The sequence below is a fragment of the Lissotriton vulgaris genome, chromosome 9 (assembly GCF_964263255.1).
Source record: "Lissotriton vulgaris chromosome 9, aLisVul1.2, whole genome shotgun sequence".
Lineage (NCBI taxonomy): Eukaryota > Metazoa > Chordata > Amphibia > Caudata > Salamandridae > Lissotriton > Lissotriton vulgaris.
Window position 1 is genome coordinate 800,055,317 of NC_141697.1, and position 25,907 is coordinate 800,081,223.

The window sequence follows — 25,907 nt, forward strand, 5'->3', positions numbered from 1 at the left end:
CTTGTGAGAGAGCACAATGCCATCACTCACAGTGATGTTTGTCAATGGCTAAAGTGGGTTGGCCTGTTGCACCATGCTGTATTCTGTAAAGGGTGAAAGAACAATTTGAATGTTACAATATGCCAATTGATGAAGAGGGCTGACTGAAAAAGAAAACCCCCATTAGCAAGCATATTCAATTTACATAATTTTAGTAAAATCAAAAGCTCTTGGCTAACGCCAGAATTAAAAATTGACGCCCTTTATTAACAAATTAATACTGCACTTAATTTGTTTCGCCTAAATATTACAAAGTTAGTGAGTCAAAATGATATTGTAAAGTGAATGTCCTCCCTTAAAAAACAACGACACGGTGTATATATATGTGTTCAACCTTGTTTTTGCACACCAGTGTTTCAGACCACAATTCTATTCTTAAACACCCAATTCGCCCAGTGCCAACTAATGAGTTTTCAGAAATGTTTACAAAGATGTGTATCAAACCACTACTGTTAAGTTAAAAGCACCCAGGAGTTTCACTCGACAGCTCTCTACTGCCCCTTCTGTAAGGCTACTAATATACCAGGTCCCCAAAGCTAAAAAAATGGCTGGGGACACAGGTATTTATATTTTTTAATGTATATTATGTTCATAAACACCTGTTCGTCTGCTCATCTCTAAATTACATGAGTAGCGCCACCATGTGGCAGAGTGCCATAAGTGTGTGGATGACAATTAAGTGCTGGTGCCGAGCACCGGATACCACTGGCTCAAATTAAACACTGGTATGGGGACAGAAGAAGCATAAGTATGAAAATGGCAGAACAGAGCTGTGAAGAGTGGGAAAGGCTGTCACGGGAGCTTGGGTCTTAGAAGGATCGTATCGTATCGTATCGTAAGGGGTGCTTATAAAGCGCACTGACACCATGGGTTTCCTGACGCTGGTTGGGAGTACAGAGGACAGAGAGACTAGGCAGATTGGGGGAAGAGCCAAGTTTTTAAAGACTTACGGAAAAGGGTTAAAGAGTTAGAGGTTTTGAGAGGGAGGGGGAAAGAGTTCCAAAGCTTGGGGGCCAGGTAAGCAAATCTCCGGCCTCCAGATCTACAGAGCTTGAAGGAAGGAACAGTCAAAAAATGGAGGTGAGAGGATCTCAGGTTGCGGGATGGGCGGTAGGGTCTGATGAGGGATTTGACGAAAGCAGGACAGGGGCCAGCTAATGACTTAAAAACAAGGCAGCCGATCTTAAAGGCTGCCCTGGAGACGACAGGGAGCCAGTGGAGTTTGACAAGAAGGGGCCTGGCCGATTGCCACTTCGGAATCCCTAAGGCCAGTCTCGCCGCCTGATTTTGGACCACTTGCAGTCTAGCCATCGATGTTTTGGACAGGCCGTGGTAGATCGAGTTAGAAAAATCTAGGCGGGAGAGGACGAGGGCCATGATAACATGTGTAGGAAGGTACATCCTGACTATGGTTGCCCCCAACTTTTTGCCCTGTGTTTTAGCTGGTTTTTGACATAGTCGACCTGGGACCCTGCCAATCAGGACCCCAGGCCTACTGCTCTCTCTTTAAAATGGATTCCATGTACCCTAGGTGCATTTCCAATTGGTACTGGGCCACCCTATCAGACCCTGTAACTCAGGGCATGGGTGTACCCAGGGCTGCCAGGGGCTGTAGCATGTATTATGCCACCCCTGGCTGGCCTCCTAAATTTGACACAACTGGCTGCATGACAGCTGGGGTAAAGTCGTGTAATCACCCTTTGCTGTAGATATAGTATACCTATATCTAACCCTAAAATGGACACACAGATTCCTATCAGTCACTCCTATTCAGGCCTTAACAATCCTGAAGGCAGAGTGCTTGGAATCGTGTGAGATGGTGCTCTGGCATGAGCTGAGCCTGTCTGCAGCTTGCGGAACCAAGTCCTAATAGCTGTTCCATGATATCGCATACCATATACTCTTAAGTGCATTATAATCCTCGCGGTTAAATGCTATCTTTGGTATTGCTTTATCAAAACATGTCGAGTAAGGTGTCATACGAATTGGAATACTAACCCCTCGCCAATTCTGGCGACGGGGTTAGCATTCCACCCTTCTAGAGGGACACGACATGTATGTAACTGTGAACCCCGGTTAAAGTTAACTGAAGCCTCAGCTCCACAAAATGGATGCTGCCACCACAGACACGAGTCTGACCCCCTGCAGCTGGGAGTCCTTCCAGCGAGGGGAGCCTGGACAAAGGGTTTCCTGTCAGGGGCGGTGCTAGCACCGTCCCAGACATGGTTTTGTGTATCCTGGGTAGGCAGGGCTTTTCAGGAAGGTGACTGCTGAGTGGCACCCCGGTGCTCACTACGCATAGGCCAGTCTGAACCAGTTCCAGGGGCACACCAGCCCCTGGCCTGGGGAAGTCCGGCATGGGAGAGGGGTGTAACCACCCCCCTCCTAGTCCCACCCATAGGCAGGACCTAGTCACCGGGTCAGCCCCTTTTTTTTGTATAAAGATGGGAGCGGGCCCCCTGTTCAAATTAGATCATCTTTGGAATCAAGACACGACTTTCTTCGAAAGGACTTCAAGATTTCTTCTTCAAGATTCTCCCTTGTGGCTAAGGAGTAGTCACCCTGCATCAAGCGAGCACCATCCTAAGAACAATGCGGTCTGCTGCAAGTCCTTCTTCACGAATCCGACGACCCAGCTCGACGAGACCCGGCTTCCCTGGCACCTCTGACCTCTACTCACCTCTACAGCCAAGCTGAGAACCGTGAGTGCGACGAGACCTCGAGGGACCGACGATCGCCAAGACTGCACGACTTCTTTGTAACAAGCCCACCGAGTCTTCCACTGGTGAGTGCTTTGGGGTCCGAGAAGCCCCAACCCTGCGCAGCTCCAGCATCCAAGATCAGCCTCCCTGCATCTCCACGATCTGCGTGGGGCCCTTCTGCTGTTTGCTGTGCACCGCGTTGTTTGGTTACTAGCCAGCTGGCTTGTGGCCTTCTGAACGACGCCCGACGACATCACTGCTGCTGGTCTGGTTGCTCCAGACTGGCCCTTGCTTCCTTCTTCAAGAGAGGCACCCCGGACCCTCCTGGTCCACTCCAGACGCCATTTTAGGTCCACCGCGTGGGCTTGAATTTGCCAAGGCTTTGTTGCCCAATCCTGGGTCCAGCGACGCCGACAGCTTCTATCTTCGTGGGACAGCTCGCTCCTCCATCCTGGTCGCCGACAACGCCTCCTGGTCCGTGAGATCTCCGAGCACAGCGTCACCCACTCACCTTGTCGAGGTGGCTACCATCCGGTGCCCTCCTGGTGCCCACTGACTACTGGCTAGTAGTCACGAACTTGGTCCCCTCTGCTTTCAGGTGTCATCTTCCATCGATCCAGGCTTGGATCCACCGAACTTTCTTCACTGGTCGCCTGCCAGCAACTTCTTTCTTCCAGGCTCCTGGTCCGGCAACGAGGATTCCCGACGTCTTTTGAGTCCTATGCAGCTGCAGCCCCTGGGCTAGGTAACTTCGGCATTTCGGTGCCCCAGCATAGCCTCACTATCCAAGGGTCAGAATCCACTTTCGTTTTCCTCCTACCAGGTCGGGTTCGCCCGAGAACACTAACTTTGCAAATTCTAGCTACCATAGACTTTGTCCGGCATCCCGCGTGAGAGTGCATACTCTGCACCAGAGTCCCCTAGGCCTCCTATAAGTAATCTGAAGGTTCTATAGACAAGTCCTAGCGATTCCAAAGCCTATTAGTACTGTACTTACCTGCTAGTAATTTCGCATTCCACTTTCAGAGTATATGGTTTTCCGTGCCCCTCGGGCATTTGTATATACTGTGCTAACTTAAGTATTTTCGTAAAGGTTTTGTTTTGTGCTTAGTACCCTGTCCTCATAAAGAGTACAGGGCTGTTGTGATTCTTAATAAATATCTTGTTTATTTTCATAACACTTGTGTGGTGTCCTTTCACTTGGTGTTCAAGGGGTATATGTGTGGTATAACAGCTGGCTTAACACGCCCTCTCGAGTCTTTAGCCTTAGACTGCTCGTATCCACGCTACTAGGATAGCTGGTCTATAAGGTTGACTTACAACCAATCATCAATAAGGGTTGCTGGACTGATACATAGTGTTCACTAGAATAGTGAGCACTGCATATCAGGCCACCTTCTCACATTGGTGAGCAGCGGTTGGGATTTGAGCTTGCTGTTGTTTTACCACACGTATCCTAAGAATATCTTGTTGAAAGATCACATAAGTACTTCAGGTACATATAACTAAGCTTAGAATACTCTGAGTTCTACTGAACCAGCTGTTGCAGCTCCTCAAGGCTTAGCACACCTTGGCTGCAACTCTTAGCAAGGGATCAGTAGGCAAACACATAGTGTAGGTAGGTGCATCACTTACACCACACTAGAATCAGCATGTCAGACAAAGGAGGAAACTCCGAGTATCCCCTTGTGTCAGTGGACCCTCCACAGGTCCTCACTTCAAAGTATGCTGCTCTTAGCTTCCATGAGATGAGACAAGTGTGTACCCTCAGGAAGCTAAAACAGGGGTCTAACCCCACAACTTCCTTTCTGATTGGTCTCTTAGAGGCTTATGATGCCAGTAGGGCTGGTAACCCAGACCCTTCTAATCCAGATGGGAGTTTGCCCTCCTTACAGGGACCCTTTGATAGCCAGGACCATCCCCTCCAGGAAGCAGATGATGCTGAGGATGAGGATGAGGATCAGTTGTCAGGGGATGAGGCAGATAAGGGACAGGTAGAAGTCAGAAGACTAACCAGGTCCAACTTAAGCAGACATGAGATTGGTACTGGGGGACCCCTGGGGCCACTCTCAGGTCAGCTTAACATTGGGAATGGACGAGTTAGGTCTCTATCAAGAGGCTCTAACAGATCCCTTCGAACCAATGGCTCTCTCAACTCTTCTCACAGAGGGATGTCTTCCCCTAAGAGGAGAGTGTATGAAGCTGAAGAAAGGGCAATCAAACTGAGGATTGAAAGGGAAGAACTTGCCCTGGCCAAAGAGAGACTTGCCCTTGCTAGAGAGCAAGAATTATGTGGGCTACAGCCCACTGGTGGCAGCAATAAACCTAGCAATAGGGAAAGGAGTTTTGATACAAAGCACCTGAATAAGATAGTGCCCCCCTTTAAAGAAGGGGATGACATCCACAAATGGATTACTGCTTTGGAGATAGCCTGCACTGTGCAGGGTGTTCCCCAAAGTCAGTGGGCAGCTATCTTGTGGCTCTCCTTTGATGGTAAAGGTAGAGATAAGCTCCTCACTACTAGAGTTGGGGATGCTAACAATTACCAAATCTTAAAGAATACACTGGTTGATGGGTTTGGTTTAACCACTGAACAATACAGGATGCTGTTCAGAGACACCCAGAAAACTCAGTCTCAAGATTGGACTGACTTTGTTGATTGTGCCACTAAGGCTTTTGAAGGCTGGCTACTGGGTAGTAAGGTTACTGATTTTAAAGGATTGTATAATCTAATTATGAGGGAGCAAATCTTAAATAATTGTCAGAACCAGTTATTACACCAGCACCTGGTAGACTCTGATCTGACCTCTCCACAGGAATTGGGTAAGAGGGCAGACAAATGGGTCAGAACCAGGGTCAGGCCTAAAACCCAGGGTGGTGACCAAAAGAAGGAATCAACCAAGCCTCAAGAGAAGGGTGGGGATAAATCCACAGAGAAGACTTCCCAAGGGCCCCAAAACTCCAACAAGGGTGGTGGGTCCCAGAACACTCCTACAGAACAGAAGAAACCTTATTGCCATACCTGTAAACAGGTGGGCCATTACAAAAGTGATGCCAAGTGCCCTAAAAATAGCAATAAGGAAAACATACCCCCAAGTAACACTCCCAGACCTCCTGTTACCACTAGTGGTAATCCCCCAGGTGGTGGGAGTGCCCCCAAGAATGTGGTGGGCATTACTTTGGGCAATCAGGAGGACTATGGCCTAGCCAGGTCCCCTGACCACACTCTTGTCTGTGAGACTGGCATGGGGTTTGCCAACTTCACTACTGGACCCCACATTTTGGGAAAGTATAGACAAGAAGTCATAGTGAATGGTCAGAAAGTTGAGGTATTCAGAGACACAGGGGCCAGCATCACCATGGTGATTGACCATCTGGTCCCCTCTGCTCAACTGACCCCTGGTTTTACTTATCAGGTGACAGACATTCATGGAGTGAAGAGAAGGCATCCCATGGCAGTAGTCAAGCTCAGCTGGGGTAATGTCACAGGGCCCATGAGAGTGGCAGTGACAGATAACCTACCTGTAGATTGCTTACTGGGGAATGACCTGGAACTCTCAGCATGGGCTGAGGTGGAGCAAGAAACTCACTCCAGAATGATAGGCCTATCCAGACAGGTTAGTGGGGCAGTAATAGCTACAGCCCCAGTCCAAGCACCATTCCTCCCTGAAAAGGTTGGAAGGGCAGTGGTAGCCACTGCCCAGGCTCAGACAGACTTTCCAGAACAGGATAGGCGGGCTGTGACAGTCACAGCCCAAACAAAAACTGAGTGCCCTCCTGAAAAGGTTGGCAAGGTTGAAATGGTCTCAGCCTCTACTCAAACAGATAGTGAGGTTGTGAAGCCTGAAACAATGGATCACTCCACTCAAACAGAGAGCATTGAGGAGGAAGAAGAGTCTTCCCCCTCCCAGACACTAGGTGAGAGCCAGCCTCCTCAGGGAACTGACTCTACCCCTGTTGAAGGAACTGCCCCAGAGGTAGTCAGGCCTAGCCTGGCAGAGCCCCTGATGGCAGTTGACCCTTCCCAGGTGGGACCCAGTCTGGAGCAGGTAACCTGCACCTCTCCACCCTGCCTCAGTCAGCCCAGGGCTGTGGAGGTCAGGGAGGCCAGTGGTGGACCCCAAAGGCCCCCCTGTCCAAAAGAACCCCTTAATCAGCAGATTAGGATCACTGAAGCTGGTAAACCTAGCCAAGTGAAAATAAAACAGACTCCTGAGGGATCCCCCTTAAAAGTAGTTAGGGACCTCCCACAGCTGGACACTGTTGGGCACAGCCAAACATGGGGCCTAAAAACCCCAGACCTGACCTGTCCCTCCAGTAAGCCAAACAGAGGGACTCAGTCTCCAGCGTTAGGTAGCCAGAGGCTGACCCTGAGAGCTCAGTGCATCTCAGCTAAAGAAAGAAAGGCACACATGATGAATGGTGATTGGAGGAAGTTGAGCCCAGAGGTAGAGGAGCCTCACTTCAGTACTCCATCCCAGCATCAGCCTTTTACTTTCCCAAGACACACCAGAGACAGAGATTCCCTATGGTGGAGACCCTCAGATACCCTTAGGGTGAGGGGTTGCCTAGTGGACCATGACACGGGGGGAAACCAAGCCAGAGCTGGTCCTTCCTTATATGACCACTTAGGTAATAGAGGCTTACCTGGACAAGGATAGCCTTATCTCCTTTCGTTTGGGGGGGGGGGGGTTGTGTAGGAAGGTACATCCTGACTATGGTTGCCCCCAACTTTTTGCCCTGTGTTTTAGCTGGTTTTTGACATAGTCGACCTGGGACCCTGCCAATCAGGACCCCAGGCCTACTGCTCTCTCTTTAAAATGGATTCCATGTACCCTAGGTGCATTTCCAATTGGTACTGGGCCACCCTATCAGACCCTGTAACTCAGGGCATGGGTGTACCCAGGGCTGCCAGGGGCTGTAGCATGTATTATGCCACCCCTGGCTGGCCTCCTAAATTTGACACAACTGGCTGCATGACAGCTGGGGCAAAGTCGTGTAATCACCCTTTGCTGTAGATATAGTATACCTATATCTAACCCTAAAATGGACACACAGATTCCTATCAGTCACTCCTATGGCAGGCCTTAACAATCCTGAAGGCAGAGTGCTTGGAATCGTGTGAGATGGTGCTCTGGCATGAGCTGAGCCTGTCTGCAGCTTGCGGAACCAAGTCCTAATAGCTGTTCCATGATATCGCATACCATATACTCTTAAGTGCATTATAATCCTCGCGGTTAAATGCTATCTTTGGTATTGCTTTATCAAAACATGTCGAGTAAGGTGTCATACGAATTGGAATACTAACCCCTCGCCAATTCTGGCGACGGGGTTAGCATTCCACCCTTCTAGAGGGACACGACATGTATGTAACTGTGAACCCCGGTTAAAGTTAACTGAAGCCTCAGCTCCACAAAATGGATGCTGCCACCACAGACACGAGTCTGACCCCCTGCAGCTGGGAGTCCTTCCAGCGAGGGGAGCCTGGACAAAGGGTTTCCTGTCAGGGGCGGTGCTAGCACCGTCCCAGACATGGTTTTGTGTATCCTGGGTAGGCAGGGCTTTTCAGGAAGGTGACTGCTGAGTGGCACCCCGGTGCTCACTACGCATAGGCCAGTCTGAACCAGTTCCAGGGGCACACCAGCCCCTGGCCTGGGGAAGTCCGGCATGGGAGAGGGGTGTAACCACCCCCCTCCTAGTCCCACCCATAGGCAGGACCTAGTCACCGGGTCAGCCCGTTTTTTTAGTATAAAGATGGGAGCGGGCCCCCTGTTCAAATTAGATCACCTTTGGAATCAAGACACGACTTTCTTCGAAAGGACTTCAAGATTTCTTCTTCAAGATTCTCCCTTGTGGCTAAGGAGTAGTCACCCTGCATCAAGCGGGCACCATCCTAAGAACACTGCGGTCTGCTGCAAGTCCTTCTTCACGAATCCGATGACCCAGCTCGACGAGACCCGGCTTCCCTGGCACCTCTGACCTCTACTCACCTCTACAGCCAAGCTGAGAACCATGAGTGCGACGATACCTCGAGGGACCGACGATCGCCAAGACTGCACGACTTCTTTGTAACAAGCCCACCGAGTCTTCCACTGGTGAGTGCTTTGGGGTCCGAGAAGCCCCAACCCTGCGCAGCTCCAGCATCCAAGATCAGCCTCCCTGCATCTCCACGATCTGCGTGGGGCCCTTCTGCTGTTTGCTGTGCACCGCGTTGTTTGGCTACTAGCCGGCTGGCTTGTGGCCTTCTGAACGACGCCGGACGACATCACTGCTGCTGGTCTGGTTGCTCCAGACTGGCCCTTGCTTCCTTCTTCAAGAGAGGCACCCCGGACCCTCCTGGTCCACTCCAGACGCCATTTTAGGTCCACCGCGTGGGCTTGAATTTGCCAAGGCTTTGTTGCCCAATCCTGGGTCCAGCGACGCCGACAGCTTCTATCTTCGTGGGACAGCTCGCTCCTCCATCCTGGTCGCCGACAACGCCTCCTGGTCCGTGAGATCTCCGAGCACAGCGTCACCCACTCACCTTGTGGAGGTGGCTACCATCCGGTGCCCTCCTGCTGCCCACTGACTACTGGCTAGTAGTCACGAACTTGGTCCCCTCTGCTTTCAGGTGTCATCTTCCATCGATCCAGGCTTGGATCCACCGAACTTTCTTCACTGGTCGCCTGCCAGCAACTTCTTTCTTCCAGGCTCCTGGTCCGGCAACGAGGATTCCCGACGTCTTTTGAGTCCTATGCAGCTGCAGCCCCTGGGCTAGGTAACTTCGGCATTCCGGTGCCCCAGCATAGCCTCACTATCCAAGGGTCAGAATCCACTTTCGTTTTCCTCCTACCAGGTCGGGTTCGCCCGAGAACACTAACTTTGCAAATTCTAGCTACCATAGACTTTGTCCGGCATCCCGCGTGAGAGTGCACACTCTGCACCCGAGTCCCCTAGGCCTCATATAAGTAATCTGAAGGTTCTATAGACAAGTCCTAGCGATTCCAAAGCCTATTAGTACTGTACTTACCTGCTAGTAATTTCGCATTCCACTTTCAGAGTATATGGTTTTCCGTGCCCCTCGGGCATTTGTATATACTGTGCTAACTTAAGTATTTTCGTAAAGGTTTTGTTTTGTGCTTAGTACCCTGTCCTCATAAAGAGTACAGGGCTGTTGTGATTCTTAATAAATATCTTGTTTATTTTCATAACACTTGTGTGGTGTCCTTTCACTTGGTGTTCAAGGGGTATATATGTGGTATAACAGCTGGCTTAACACGCCCTCTCGAGTCTTTAGCCTTAGACTGCTCGTATCCACGCTACTAGGATAGCTGGTCTATAAGGTTGACTTACAACCAATCATCAATAAGGGTTGCTGGACTGATACATAGTGTTCACTAGAATAGTGAGCACTGCATATCAGGCCACCTTCTCACAACATGCAGGAGGGCATCAGGTGTGAAGAGGTATGCCACTTTCCTGATCCTGCGCAGTTGGTAAATGCAGGACGAGACCACGGTCCCTACCTGCGGCCCTAGGGATAAGGCGGAATCTATAGTGACCCCCAGGCTCTTCACCGAGGCTACAGGAGTGGGAGAGGGGCCCAAGTCCGCCGGCCAGAATTGAGGCCCCCAGAAGGTGGCGCTCTTGCCGGGGAGGAGGAGCTCCGTCTTTCCGGGGTTCAGTTTTAACTGATTATGGCCTATCCACTGGAGAATGTGGGACATAACTGCTTGAAAGTTGGGGATAGCAGAGGGGGAGTTAAGAGAAAAGATGAGTTGCAGGTCGTCCGCGTAATTGAACACGGTGACGTCCCACTGCCTCAAGGAAAAAAGAAGGGGGCGAAGATAGAGATTGAAGAGAAGAGGGGACAGAGAGGAACCCTGGGGGACCCCACAGAGCGAGTGCTCTCTGGGAGCCCTGAAGGCGCCCAGGCTGAGGGTCTGGGACCTGTCTGTCAGAAAGGATCTGACCCAGGCCAGCGGCAGGCCCTTGATGCCAGCCTGTTCGACACGGTGGAGAAGGATGTTGTGGTCCACCGTGTCGAAGGCGGCTGACAGATCTAGTAATACCAGGGCCTGGGGAACGGCCTTGTCAACACTGTCTCTCAGGGCGTCCAGCACGGCCAAGATCACTGTCTCCGTAGAGTGACCGGGTCTGAAGCCTGCCTGGTTGGTCTCGAGAAAGTTGGAACTCTCGATGAACTGAGAGAGACAGGTGGTGACGTGGGCTTCCAGGATCTTTGAGAAGAAAGGTAAGAGAGAGATAGGGCGGTAGTTTGCCGGGACAGCGGGGTCGGCCCCAGGCTTCTTCAGGAGGGGCACCAGCACGGCCTCCTTGAAGGAGCCCGGCACTGTACCAGAAGAAAGAGAGGAGTTTAACAGGGGGAGGATGCAGTCGGGTAGAGAATGGCAGATGTCCCGGAGTATAGAGGGGGGACAACAGTTGTCTGGAGATCCCGACTTGACGCGGGTAGCAAGAGTGGCCAGAGATGTAGAATCTAGAAGGGGAAATTGAGTGAAAGAGGAAGAGTTGTGAGGAGGGGAAACAGATCCAGCGCCAGGAGACATGACGGGTATGGTGGCCTTGATTGATACAATTTTTTCGATAAAGAAGGTGCTAAGAGTGTTACATGCTTCCTGTGTGGGGGCCTGAGTAGGGAGCGTCCTGGGGTCGGAAGTGAATTCAGTAAGCACCTTAAAGATTTCCTTAGACTGGCAGGGGGCAGATAGGATTTTGCCAGAGGCATAGGTTTTTTTGGCATCCAAGATGGCAAGTTTGTACCTATTGCGTGCAGCCACATAGGCATCTCTGCTTGGGGAGCAGTAGTCCCTCCTCCACTTGCGTTCAAGCTGGCGGAGTTCTAAATGAAGGGCTTTTAAGTGGGGGGTGAACCATTTGTGGGAATGACAGTGGCGGGATTGGGGAAACTTAGTGAGGGGGGCGAAGATGTCACTGGCTGTGGTGAGCCAGTCTGCCACAAGCCTACAGAGCTCGTCGGTGCCAGTGTCATTGGGTAGCAGGGGAAACGTTTGGGAAAGATGATCCGATAGTTTGGAGGGGTCGACAGCCTTCCACTTGCGAGCCGTGCCACCCTCCCTTGGGGGGGCCCTAATCCGACCAGCCGCCGAGAATGTGGTGTCGATCAGAAAGTGGTCTGACCACACACAAGGTGTTATAAGTGGGCGAGAGGACGTGACTCCATGAGTCCAAATGTGGTCGAGGATATGGCCACCCTTATGGGTGGCTGACCTGACTAGTTGGGTAAAATTCAGGCTCGAGAGACCCTCGAACAGTTCGGAGGCATGTGGCAAGGATGAGGACACTGTAGCTGCAAGAATAATGGGCTGTCAGTATCCTGGCATAAAATGCCACCTTCCCTTCATGCACTGGCTGAGCCACTGGTCCTTAACATGTAATATGCGCAGCCTTTATTAACCAGTAACCAACCAATGACCAACTATAACCAATAACTACTAACCTTGGTTTCTGGAGTAGCGTGCAACCCGCCGTAAAGAGCTTCAATACCTCGTCAGGGGTAGTAAGGATTTTTGTGAATGCAATTCCATTAAATGCAATACAGACGAGAGTCATGGAAAAAGCTTCTCTTACCACACATGCTATTGCATCTGTCTTTGATACAGACTAGGACACCTGCCTTAGTGCAGTGACTGTGCTACCTGAGTTGAAGCAAGCTGCTCTTTGTCCTTAATCCAAAACCTGACCCTAAATCATACACTCTTCCGTCTGCCCTTAATGCAGAGGCAATGTCAGATTGTCCTAATACAGACACTGTGTCACCTGTCTCTAATACGGAGACTTTGTCAAAGACTGTCACATCCCTAAATCCAGACTACACTTTATCACGCTGTCCCATTTAATTGATATAGACACATGGGTGCACGTCTTTAGTACAGGCACTGTGCCACCTGTCCGTATTACACCCAGTACTGGCTGTTCATAGTGCACGGAGCCTGCCACCTATTCTTAAGACATACACAAAAATAAAACATGCATTTAATATAGCGCCTGGGCTGCTTGACTTAAACAGCCACTGATGCAGAATTCAGAGTACCAAATTGATAACCACAATGAACAATTTCCTCCGTGGCTGGGAAGTGAGCAATGTGGACTGACTTCCATGAAGGTGAATGATGTGTGCATCTTTCTTCAGGCCACACTCCCTGTCCAACACTGAGTTATGGGACCAGGTGCTCACTCTGACCCTCACGGGGAGTATCATGTAAAATAGGCTGATTATTACGAATCACTGACAGAATATCGACTACAAGAATATCGACGACAAAAATATCGGAGGCGAAATATCGAGATCAAGAATATCGACATCCTATCTACATTATGGTAAGTACAAAAATAGCAACCAAAAAAATATCAATGTCATAAATATTGTTGTTAAAAATATCGTTTGTTATTTAAGTTTAAAAAATCATGTAAAATAAAGTAAAGAATACATATAATTAAAATAAACATAGTTAAAAAAAATTAAATGTCTACAAATTATAAACAATATATATAATGTAAAAATAAATTAAACATATACATATAATATATATATATATACTTACTAATAATTTTTAATATCTTTTTTTAATAGCTTATAAAATAATTATCATATCTTCTTCTATATATATAAAAACGAAAGTATGTCTGTTTGTCCTTTATGCACTACTACACCATTCATCTGATCACCATGAAACTTTGGGAAGTTGTTGAGTACACTCCTGCAAAGGTTCCTGGATAAAAAAATGTTTTAAACAAATTAAAACATTTACAAAAGAAAATATATATAACTTTGTTAAAAGTTGTTCAGTACACTTCCGCGAAGGTTTCTGGCAAAAAAAAAAGAAACATTTGTGAAATATCAGCCCCCCGGACCCCAGGGCCCTCATAATCTTTCCAATACTGAACGTTTAAAGTTTCCGGTGCGACTCGCTTTTGCAGTGACCATCAACAAAACACAAGGACAAGTGCTGCAAGTGTGTGAACTAGGGAGCATATTATCAAGGGGGTTTATCTCCGGGGATTATCTCCGCTTTTTTGGCTTTAAAAGCCAAGAAAGCGGAGATAAAATGATCTCCCTATTACCTAGCTGTCGCTAACACCAGTTAGCGACAGCTAGTAGGAGATAGCGACCATCTTGGGCCCCGCTTTGCATGTTAGTGATATTTATCACTAATGACATGCAAAGTGGAACCAGTCGCTAACATCGCTATCTCCTATTACCAACTTTTGGAGATATTCGCGCTAAGTGCGAATATTTCCAAAAGCTAACACCTGCCCCTGAGCAGTTCTTAGCCATGTTATCCAATGGTAGGTGGATAACATGGCTAAGACCATTAGCTCGGTAATGCATGAATATCGCTGACTTTTCAGCGATATTGATGCATTATTGCCGATTTTTATCGCATTTGCGATAAACCTTGGTAATACCAAGGTTTATCTGCGATAAAATTTGCCGCAGCTCGGCGATAATTTTTATCTCTAACCAAGCAATAGCGATAATTATCGCTATTGCTTGGTAATATGCCCCTAGATTTGGAGAATCTGTGCTTCTCACATGGACAATTGTATGTGGCCAGCTCACGCATTGGAAAACCTTCTGATTTATTCGTGTACGCACCACACGAAAAAACAAAAGATACAGTGTATCCACAAGCACTCAAATAAATAAACAGAATTAAAACAACACTTTAAAATGTTTACCATATTAAAATGAATAAGTTTCAATACAAATGACACAATGTAAATTGAATGTTATCATAACAAGTTTCCTTAAATTTCCTTTCTTCTGAGATCGCAGCAACGTGCGACGGGTAAGCTAGTAGATTATAAATACATCTATACACATTAAACAAGAATATAAATAACAATGAAATAAATATATATAACAAATAAAAAAGAATGTTCTCTTTTTAATATTAATTATATAATACATTATCAAAAATTATATAAAAAATATTAGATAGCAGAAGTAATAAAATTACTATTCCCACTCAAAACAGTGCAACACTAAGGAAAATGTTGGATTGCCTAGGGATAAAAATTACTATTCCCACCCCAGTGAGTGCAACATTAGGGAAAGTGTTGGATAGCGTATTGGTAAAAATTACTATTCCCACTCCAGTGAGTGCAACAGTAGGGGAAGTGTTGGATAGCATAGGGGTAAAATTTACTATTCCATCCCTAGACAGTGCAACAGTAGGAAAAGTGTTGGATAGCGTACGGACAAAAATTACTATTCCCACCCCAGTGAGTGCAACAGTAGGGAAAGAGTTGAATAGCGTAGGGGTTAAAATTACTATTCCCACTCCACAGGGTGCAACAATAGGGAAAGTGTTGGATAGCGGAGGGGTATAAACTACTATTCCCGCTCCAGTGAGTGCAACAGTAGACAAAGTGTTGGATAGAGTGTGGGTAGAAATTAGTATTCCCACTTCTGAGATTGCAGCAACGTGCGACGGGTAAGCTAGTAGAATATAAATACATCTATACACATTAAACAATAATATAAATAACAATGAAATAAATATATATAACAAATAAAAAAAGAATGTACTCTTTTTAATATTAATGATATAATACATTAACAAAAATTATATAAAAAATATTAGATAGCAGAAGTAATATAATTACTATTCCCACTCAAAACAGTGCAACACTAAGGAAAATGTTGGATTGCCTAGGGATAAAAATTACTATTCCCACCCCGGTGAGTGCAACATTAGGGAAAGTGTTGGATAGCGTATTGGTAAAAATTACTATTCCCACTCCAGTGAGTGCAACAGTAGGGGAAGTGTTGGATAGCATAGGGGTAAAATTTACTATTCCATCCCTAGGCAGTGCAACAGTAGGAAAAGTGTTGGATAGCGTACGGATAAAAATTACTATTCCCACCCCAGTGAGTGCAACAGTAGGGAAAGAGTTGAATAGCATAGGGGTTAAAATTACTATTCCCACTCCACAGGGTGCAACAATAGGGAAAGTGTTGGATAGCGGAGGGGTATAAACTACTATTCCCGCTCCAGTGAGTGCAACAGTAGACAAAGTGTTGGATAGCGTGTGGGTAGAAATTAGTATTCCCACTCCAGGGAGTGCAACATTAGGGGAAAGTGTTGGATAGCGTAGGGGTAAAATGTACTATTCTCACTCCAGAGAGTGCAACAGTAGGAAAAGTGTTGGATAGCGTAGGGTTAAAATTACTATTCCCACCCCAGTGAGTGCAACAGTAGGGAAAGTGTTGGATAGTGTAGGGGTTAAAATTACTATTCCCACGCCGGAGAGTGCAAAAGTAGGGAAGTGTTGGCTAGCGGAGGGGTATAAATTACTATTCCTACTCCAATGAGTGCAACAGTAGGGAAGTGTTGGATATCGGGTGGGTAAAAATTAGTATTCCCAGTCCAGCGAGTGCAACAGTAGGGAAAGTGTTGGATAGCGTAGGGGTAAAAATTACTATTCCCACCCCAGTGAGTGCAACAGTAGGAAAAGTGTTGGATAGTGGGTGGGTAAACATGTGTATTTCCATTCCAGCGAGTTCAACAGTAGGGAAAGTGTTGGATAGAGTAGGTTAAAAATTACTATTCCAACTCCAGAAAGTGCAACAGTAGGGAAAGTGTTGGATAGCGCAGGGGTAAAAATTGCTATTCCCAACCCAGTGAGTGCAACAGTAGGGAAAGTGTTGGATAGCTTAGGGGTTAAAATTACTATTCCCACTCGAAAGAGTGCAACAGTAGGGAAAGTGTTGGATAGCGGAGGGGTAAAAATGACTATTCCCACTCCAGTGAATGCAACAGTAGGGAAAGTGTTGTATAGCGTAGAGGTAAAAATCACTATTCCCACTCCTGAGACTGCAACAGCAGGGAAAGTGTTGGATAGCGTAGGGGTTAAATTAACATACTTATTAATTAAATACTTTTTGTAAAATAAATAACGTATTAAAATTAAGTAACTAAGAAACTAATCATAAATACCAATACAATTGAATTGATAATTACTTAAATAAAATTAAATTACTGCACACCCTATTCCCCCATAAACACACAACCCACTACACATCAAAAAGAACACAATTAATTTAATGTTCCATTAATCTATTAATAAAAATTAATTACCAATTAATAATAAATAAATTAACAATTAAAACAAATAAAAACAATTGTAAATTAATTATAATTAATATAATTATAAATTATTCAATTAATACAAATTAGCTACCAATTAATAATTGATTAACAATAAATTATTTATCGATTAGAATAAATTAAAACATATTGATTAACTTTTAATAATGTAATTATCTATTGATCAATTAATAAAAATGAATGACCAATTGTTAATTAATTAACAATAACAATGAATACATAAAAAAATACATTATTATAATTAATATAATGATACATTAATCAATTATGAAAAATGTATTACCAATTAATAATTTATTCACAATAATTTAGTAATAAATAACTATAAATAAATAAAATATGAATTAATTAATTATGATTAAATTACTTCCCACCCTATTCCCCTATAAACCCACAACCCGCTCTGATACTAAAATACAAAATTTACTCTTAAAAAAAGTACTAATTTCTAAACATGTAATACAGATATTTAATAATAATTCATATACATTACAAAAAATGTTAAACATACATATAAAATACATACTAAAATACATAACACTAATATAAATATCGATGTTAATGACAACAACATTTTTGCTTACGATATTACTCACTTCGATATTACTAACTCCGATATAAAAAAAAACTGTATTACTTACCTTAAGGTCGATATTCTGGTCAACGATATTATTGACATCAATATTCTGTCCCTATGATATTGTAAACTCAATATAATTGTAGATCGATATTAAAAATTCAATATCTTGACTGCTCACCGATTAGTACACCACACAGTAATCCCGATACTGTGATTGTCAACAGTACCAGGTGTCACACTTTACCCCTATGGACTCCAATGCCATGGGAAACACCATGTAGAAATCAATCGGTGGTACCACACTGACACTCATAATACCATTGTATTTGCCTGGGAAAATGTCCTCCAGGTGAGACCAGAAGGATTTGTCCCCAGTAAAACTTGAAGTTCTATAACACCAGGAAACACTCAGTAGAGTAATACAGCACAATGTGTGATTCCTGATACAGTAGGGAGCTCTTGTTACCGGCCTCGTTGGGAAATACTGGCTGCTTGTCAAGAGGGCCAATGAGGGCAAAGGACAGGTGTACAAGGGACAGCTCTGGTTAGTACAGGTTCATCACCCGGCTCATTCTTGTGGTGTCCTTGGCACACCCTGAACCCTCTCATGATACAAATATCCATCTGATCGCTCATGTCCTGTCGAGGTCAGCTGGTCTGTGGATCCTCGTGGCTCCCGAGCAGGCTCTCTCACCGAGGTCTAATCCACATATGTCTCTGTCAGCCGAGCCTTGTGCTTTCCTTAGGAGCCCGAGCAACATAGGTGGAGCATCCATCTCCTTGCTGTCTCTAAATTATTATTGGACAGAAAAAAACACATTATGTAGTCCAAAAAAGAATCAGGAATGCAAAGCTGACTCCCAAAGGGAGATTTTCTGCACAACAGAATGCTGTTCTTTTAATAAAACACCCCAGCCACTGTTTTTTGCTGCAGCAGAGAGGCCAACGATTGAATGGGCATGAAGCCGATTCTTACTTCTGAGCAGGTGTGAGGCACACTGTCCGTGCACAGCCCCATATACTCACACATACGCATGCACGCACACCCAGAAAGTGTAAGACTTCCACAAGCAAAACACGTACAAGATAATCAGTGTCATTAAAACATTCCCTAAGCAGGTACACAAAAGGAACACTTCAACCAGCACCAGTGAGAACTTCATACACATATACTGAGAAACTTCTGATGGAGAAAAGTGGCTGCTGTGGGGTGACAGCACTGCAGTTTACAGTAGAACATTATGTTATAAGACAGAGACCAAGTTTGTGCCACGTTCACAGATTTTCTAGAGCCTTTACTAAAGTGCACAAGCTTTTGTGGTGTATGCTAGCAACGCCTGACCTCCCTCCTAGCCATTGCTGTCCCCTGTGTGTGTTTAGAAGGCTCTTCCTGAAGCAAAATAAATGTGGTGTGGCGCTGTTTAAAAGCAATTGGCGTCCTGTCCTCTTTTCCTCGGTTTTGGCTTCTGTGTTCACCACTGTCCTTTCTGTGCTTTAACAACAGTACACTGACCCCACTACACATATAGAGCTCTCAGTACAATGACTTACTATGAAACAGTGTACGTGTGTGTGTGTGTTGTCTTTTATGGGTCAGTGGGCAGGATTTAGGTTTGGCCGAACTCATGCCAAACTAATTGTAGGTGGCATTCTTTACTGCAAGCTAATCGTGATTTTATTGACCTTAAAAAAAGATGGCAGACTAAAAGGAGGAAAAATGCTCCAGTGGACGTCTACAGTGATAGCAGTACCCACATTATCAGAAGGGGTCATAAAAGTCAAGCATAAAAATATAAAAACAAATGACCTCCCATTGCAGTACAAAGACTCTCAACTGTCCATATATTGCATAGGAAACAGTCCCTAGGCAAACTCACACAAGCAGTGAACCGCCTAAATGGCTGTAGGAAAGTGAAGAGGAAATTCTCTTCTGAGCTGATCCAATATGTGAATGACACTTTTCTCAATGAGTGACTGCATAGCACTGACCTAAACCAAGCAATGGTTGAAGGAGTTGACTTAATGCCTCTCTGTGTGTATTTTGTTTGTTTATATCAAAACCTCTGTCAGACAGCTGCAGCAGTCTTTAGCCAGACAAGCATACTATGTTGACCACTTTTCACCAAAACTGTTTCTCCATTGAGGATTTTGATAATTTCAAGCAAAAAAAAATCATATATATACTGGAAAACAAAGTCCACCCAGCATTTAAATAGTCACATTATCCATATGGATATTAAGGCCATTTCTTTAGAGTAATCACAATCACATGTTCAAATATTTAATAAAGAGAGGTTGACTTATATCAAGTGTACATGACAGTTCCATTTGTTTCGATATAAACTATTCAAGATTTATGAAACTGTAAATATAATTTAATGTCTATTTGTGCGCATGTTTTATAATGTGTTCCCAATTAAGAAAAATATAATAATATCGATCGTTGTAGGTATTGTGCATTTCTTAGCCAGTCTATTCTTGTTACACTGCACAGTAGAAGTTTTTGGGGCATATTATCAAGACAGGCGATAAAATTATCGCCGGTTTAGCGGCAGAAAACTGCCGCTAAAACGGCGATAATGTGCTTGATGATATGCTCTATGGAATTCCAATTGAAGCCCATGTTAGATGTCCTTCACATCTAACATGGGCTTCAATTGGAATTCCAGAGAGCATAATATCAAGCCCATTATCGGCGTTTTAGCTGCAGTTTTCTGCCGCTAAACCGGCGATAATTTTATCGCCTGTCTTGATAATATGCCCCAACAACTTCTACTGTGCAGTGTAACAAGAACAGACTGGCTAAGAAATGCACAATACCTACAACGATCGATATTATTATATTTTTCTTAATTGGGAACACATTATAAAACATGCGCACAAAAAGACATTACATTATTTACAGTTTCATAAATCTTGAATAGTTTATATCGAAACATGTGGAACTGTCATGTACACTTGATATAAGTCAACCTCTGTTTATTAAATATTTGAACATGTGATTGTGATTACTCTAAAGAAATGGCCTTAATATCCATATGGATAATGTGACTATTTAAATGCTGGGTGGACTTTGTTTTCCAGTATATATATGAATTTTTTTTTTGCTTGAAATTATCAAAATCCTCAATGGAGAAACAGTTTTGGTGGAAAGTGGTCAACATACTATGCTTGTCTGGCTAAAGACTGCTGCAGCTGTCTGACAGAGGTTTTGATATAAACTAAAGCGGCGATAATTTTATTGCCTGTTTTGATAATATGCCTCTTAGTCCTTAATCATGTCCATGCGATCAATAATAGATAAAGCATACATTAAAACTAACAAGGCAAGGCTACCTAGATCCCTGTCTTTAGTTAAACAATTCATCCTTCCTTGGTATCCAGAATTTTACAGCATTTACACTCTGGCATGAAATTCGGACATCCTTTTACAACGCAACTGTTCTAGTTCCACCTTATCTCCCGATCAATTCATGCTAATTATGCATGCCAAAGCTTTGCATACAAACATACAAATTGGACACACACAAATACAGACAAAATCCAAAAGCGTGTTAAACAAGCTTACAACAGACGGTGACCACAGGCCTGCCCCAGATCAGGGACATTTGCAAACTGTTTAGATATTATTCCATGCATGGCACCTGCTTTCATCCACACCCAAACAAACCCTTCTTGATATTATCACAAAACTTTACCACAACCGCTTGAAGACTCAGCCTGCTCACACAGTGCAATCCTTAACACAGTCTGACACCATGGCTTTGTGTTTGAATTACTGTTTATCTTTCTCAATTGCCTCTGCAGTGACCTGATACACTTATGATGTGTGGGACAACATAAAAGTAAAGAAACATGAATAAATAAAGGAGGGTCTCCTAAACCCTTAGCTGGCCTTGTGTACTAAACTTCAGAATTTTCTTAGTTGCCATTTTCATTAAATATTCGTTTCATCCTTTTTCCTCAGATAAATGAAAGGAAGCGTGGGCACAGTGCTCGGGTGCCTTCATTCAGCGGACGCCCTATCTGGAGGGACTGGCTGGACCGAAACAGGGTGAAAGTCCCACACACCTTCCAGATTCATTCATACACTCGCCCGACCATCTGCCAGCACTGCCGCCGTCTCCTGAAAGGCCTATTCCGCCAAGGAATGCAGTGCAAAGGTAAGGCCGTCATTCAGAGTATGATAACCGGTAGCACAATACAAACATAAATTCAACTATAGAGGGCCTGATTCGCAAAGGCCCATCGCATGGGGAGTCTGAGTCATCTCATTACGGAAAGAGGTGTGGCGCAGCGGCCAGGCCGACTGATGTTGGAATGCTGGGGATCATGGTTTCCACCACCACCATGAGACTCTGGGTATTAGCTTGCTTAATCTTCCAGATGGCCCTCAGTGCCAGGATGCCTACGGGTAGCTGTGCGCTTTACAAATACTGGATTTTCATTTTACCGAGTGCGGATACTCCCCCGCAACTGCGGCGCTTCCGCCACCAGAGCGGAAGGAAGCCCTTTGTTAATCAGGCCCTATATGTATAGTGGCTTGATAAGGGGAGTGCAGCATATAATAGCATAACAGCTACATGATATGTCAAGGATGGAGCATCTGGCAGACCCTATAGTGCTGCTTGGCCAAGCCCTTTAGACAGGCCTCTCAAGGCCAGAAAGATGAAACAAATGCCAAGTATAGCTTTTCTAGTTGCACCCTGGACCACTGAATGGAAAGTCTACTGCATAGACCTTTGCCATCCAGCAAAGCAAGATTTCTCCCACCCAACTCCCCAAAAAGTATTCCACTGGATGGGTGGGTTATTGTCCTTGAAACTGCGTCCACCAACCTGGTGGAAACACCTTAGGCAAAAATAAATAATGGCAGGCTACTAGCTATTGTCTAATTTTTCCAGAGACAAAATGTGGGAAATCTGTGTCCAGGGGACCTAAGACAAAAAGAAGCTGCTAGGCCCCAGTTGTATCAAACAGCCAATATCGTTTGCTGCTGATGTTCTGGGGTACCTGTACTGTCAGCCACACAACAGGGAACCAAGAACCCCTTTTCGCATTGGTTCTCTGGGTATCTAGGCAGAACAATCAGGGGGGACTGCTTTGGTGTGGGTTAAAAACTCTTTACTCTGCAATGCAACACATAGCACTCAATAAATCAGTATTCAGTCAGTGTTTCAAGTTTATTTGCACGGTAAACTAAATCCTTTGTATCATTAAAACCATGTTAAAATTCTACTCATCAAAATCCTTTCCACAATACGAAAATGAAGAAAGTGGATATTAATACTGAGGGAGCAAAAAGTGTTCTTCTTCCAAAATTACAAAGACTAAGACGTCTCTAAAAAAACACTTTTGACATTAATGTATGGGTTAGGATATCCTATGTGCAAAATATTTAAAAAACTTTTTCCAAACCCATCTGTGTGCCTAAAATATCTACATTATAATATAAGACCACCTGGCCAACATGCAGTAGTTACTGAGCTGTTCATAAGGTGCATATTTTCAATTCAGTTCAGGCCACTTTAAGTCCGTCAGTGTGTTTTCCTTGAAATGGAAAAGTACTTAAATACATGTAACACCAGGGCTTTAAGTGGGATGAAAAAACTGGGGGGGGTCTCTCAAAGGGGGCGGGCCAATGTAATTAGGGGCATGGCTTAAAACACGTAAGCTAATAATCTGTGCTTAGCATAGTGTGCCGTCCGACTTGTATTTTTCTGTTTCTGTCATCGCATCCAGATATATGATACAACAAGTGTTATCATACCTACAACAAGTCTGGACTATTGGCTTTGTCATTGGTTGTTAGTTGCATACGATAAAAAGCAGCAAATATGGCTTGTTGTTTATTATATTGAAAAAGCTTTCACTTAAAGCCCAGGTGACACCAGGGCAATGTTGCTGCTCCTGAGTTTCAAAAAGAGAAGGGAAATCCAGAGAGAAAATGACTCTCTTAAAAGGATTTCCCTACCCCTAGAATGCTCACCTGGCATGACGTCATGCCGTAACTTCACTACTGAGAATTGAGCAGTGTGAGCACGTGCACACTGATTGTGCCTGCTGTCCCTGCAGTCTGAAAAATCCCGGACCACCTGTGCCAGGGCACAAACAGAGCCAGATAGAGACCCGTTTCAAGGCACTGTTTAAAAATTAGCTGGTGCTCAGCACCGGTGAGACCCGGTCCACTTAAAGCCCTGTGCAACACTATGTGGCATTGTCCCCAAAATTTCACACACACGCATATATAGATATTCGATGAAAAAACCAAAAGTTACAGAGACGTTATAGTTAGGCTCAAGTTTCACTCGCACAAAAGCAGGAAAATTCACACCCCCGCAATGCACTACTTATGGCCTCACATATTCCATCACTCATGACATGTGTGAGAAGTTGGCCTGGTATATGCTGCTCACTAATTAAAGTGGGCACCTTGCACCAGTCCAAACTACCCTTATAATGCATGAGGGCAAAGATGACCTTTATAAAGCTATCCTAGTGGTAGCTGTGGAGAGCAGCCTTCAGGCTTAGTCTTGAAGGAATGTAAAGCTGCTTGATTTACCAGAATATTACCTAAAGTTCGAACTAAATGAAAGGAGAACCACACATTAGTTATAAAAAAACATGTATTTATTTATATAACACTCACTAGTAACCTCCACAACAGGATACAACACAAAGCACACAATACTTTAGCAAAAAAACTGTTATAAGTAGCACTATACCCAGTGGGTTACAGAGGGAGACCAAACCATATACTAAAATATTGGTAAAAGAACCACGACTGGAGTCAAGCCAGTGTCTAGAACACGTAGAATCGCCGGGACCCCAAGGAACCACCCAAGGTGAGTAGAAATGGACCCTATGGAGGACGGGTGCAGTGTATTAACACGATCGTGGGCTCCGTACGATTCTATGGGGAAGTTGCGGTTACACTTTTAAAGGTTTAAGGACCCTTCTTGGTGGACTTCGAGGAAACCCTTTGGAACTGAAGAGGTTGGAGAGCCACTCCACCTGTGGATACCAGAGTACCAGAGTTACCTATCCCAGAGTTGCCGGATCCATAGGTCTGGAGTAGTGTCGGAAACTGCCATAGTTCTCAATGGAGTGCTTCAAATAAGAGCTGCTTTCGGGAAGGAAGAAAATGTCCGTAGGAATCCAAGGGTGGATTCGCGATGGCAGGAACCTAAAAGCACAGGGGACAGAGTTTGGGTCACTTTAGGGTGACTAGGGGCTCAGTAGACGAATGCCCACGGATGTCGGGTACTTCAGGTGCGAAGAAGGGATGCTTGACTCTTCAGCCACGAGGTCCAGGAAACATTGAGGGCAACCAGGAGCCAGATGTGAGGTGTCCCATTAAGGATGTTGAGTGCTAAGGGGTCATTGTCCGGGGGGAGCACCAACAAGCCTTGGCAACAGCAACCCAGGCAGGAAGGTCAAGCAGGTTGCGGCGTGGACCAGCAAGGTCCAGGGGACTCACCAAGCAATGGAGAGTGAGGGCATGTCTGGAACAACCAGGAAAGCCCAATTGAAACCAATATGAGCTTCAAGAGGACCCAGAGGTCGAATGACCAGGAGTCGGGACTGGACCTCAAGCAAGATCACCAAGTACCTGCCGACGGAGCACTCGTGTGAGGAGAGAGAAAGGTGTGAGGAGGCTGGAGTTCTTTGGTGGAAATACTGCTCAGGATCAGGACTACACAGAGTCCAATGCGCAAGCTCAGGAATTGCAAACAAGCATATGCACTTGCAAAACAATGCGGTGCACAGGGGTTTGGGTTATGCTGTCCCCACGAGGGATACTGGGTGAGAGGGCAGCTCGACCTCACGGAACTTCAGAAACCACCTCCTGAGTTGCTGGAGCCTTTGAAGTCCGCAGGAGCTCAGGATCAGCAGAACGGTCAGTTGCGTTATGGTGCCTGGGAATGCAGGGGAGTGACTCATTTACCCCAGAGGAGAATCTTCAGTTGTACTTTGTGCTCCGCAGCTCCTGTACGGAGTTTGTATGGTACAAGGGCACAGACAATGCTTTGGACAGAGAGGGAGATGAAGTTGGGCTCAGTCGAAGTCCAGCGAAGTCCAGAGTGTCCAGACGGTCGAAGGTCAGTGGTTTCTTGCTGCATAATCTTGTCCACGTAATATCTAAAGTCTTACAGCCAGGTAAGCCTATATGTACCCACGGAAGAGGGTTGGACAGATTTATGGGACACCCCTAGGGAGGGTCAGGACAGAGGGGAGGTTACTCCATTGTCCTTTGTCCAGTTTTGCGCCAGAGCTGGAGCCAATGGCTCCCAGAACTGGTTTGAGCTGGACTATGCAAATGTGCCCCAGGTGCAGACTTTCAGCCACTTTTTAAGTGCACCCACCCAGACCCAATACATTAAATCCTGTCTGGGTGGTGGTCACACCACCCTGTGACAAGATGTCTATTGTGCTGCCTTCCTCTGC

The 25,907-nt window shown here is 45.3% G+C and overlaps 1 protein-coding gene across 1 annotated transcript in view; it reads left to right on the forward strand.

Annotated features, from left to right (window-relative positions):
* LOC147692287 (serine/threonine-protein kinase D3-like) overlaps positions 1-25,907 on the forward strand; it is a 587,115-nt gene that overhangs the window by 314,698 nt on the left and 246,510 nt on the right. Inside the window, exon 5 of the mRNA XM_086938546.1 lies at positions 21,427-21,622. Coding sequence (XP_086794672.1) covers positions 21,427-21,622 — 196 coding nt within the window. The remainder of the gene's footprint in view (positions 1-21,426; positions 21,623-25,907) is intronic.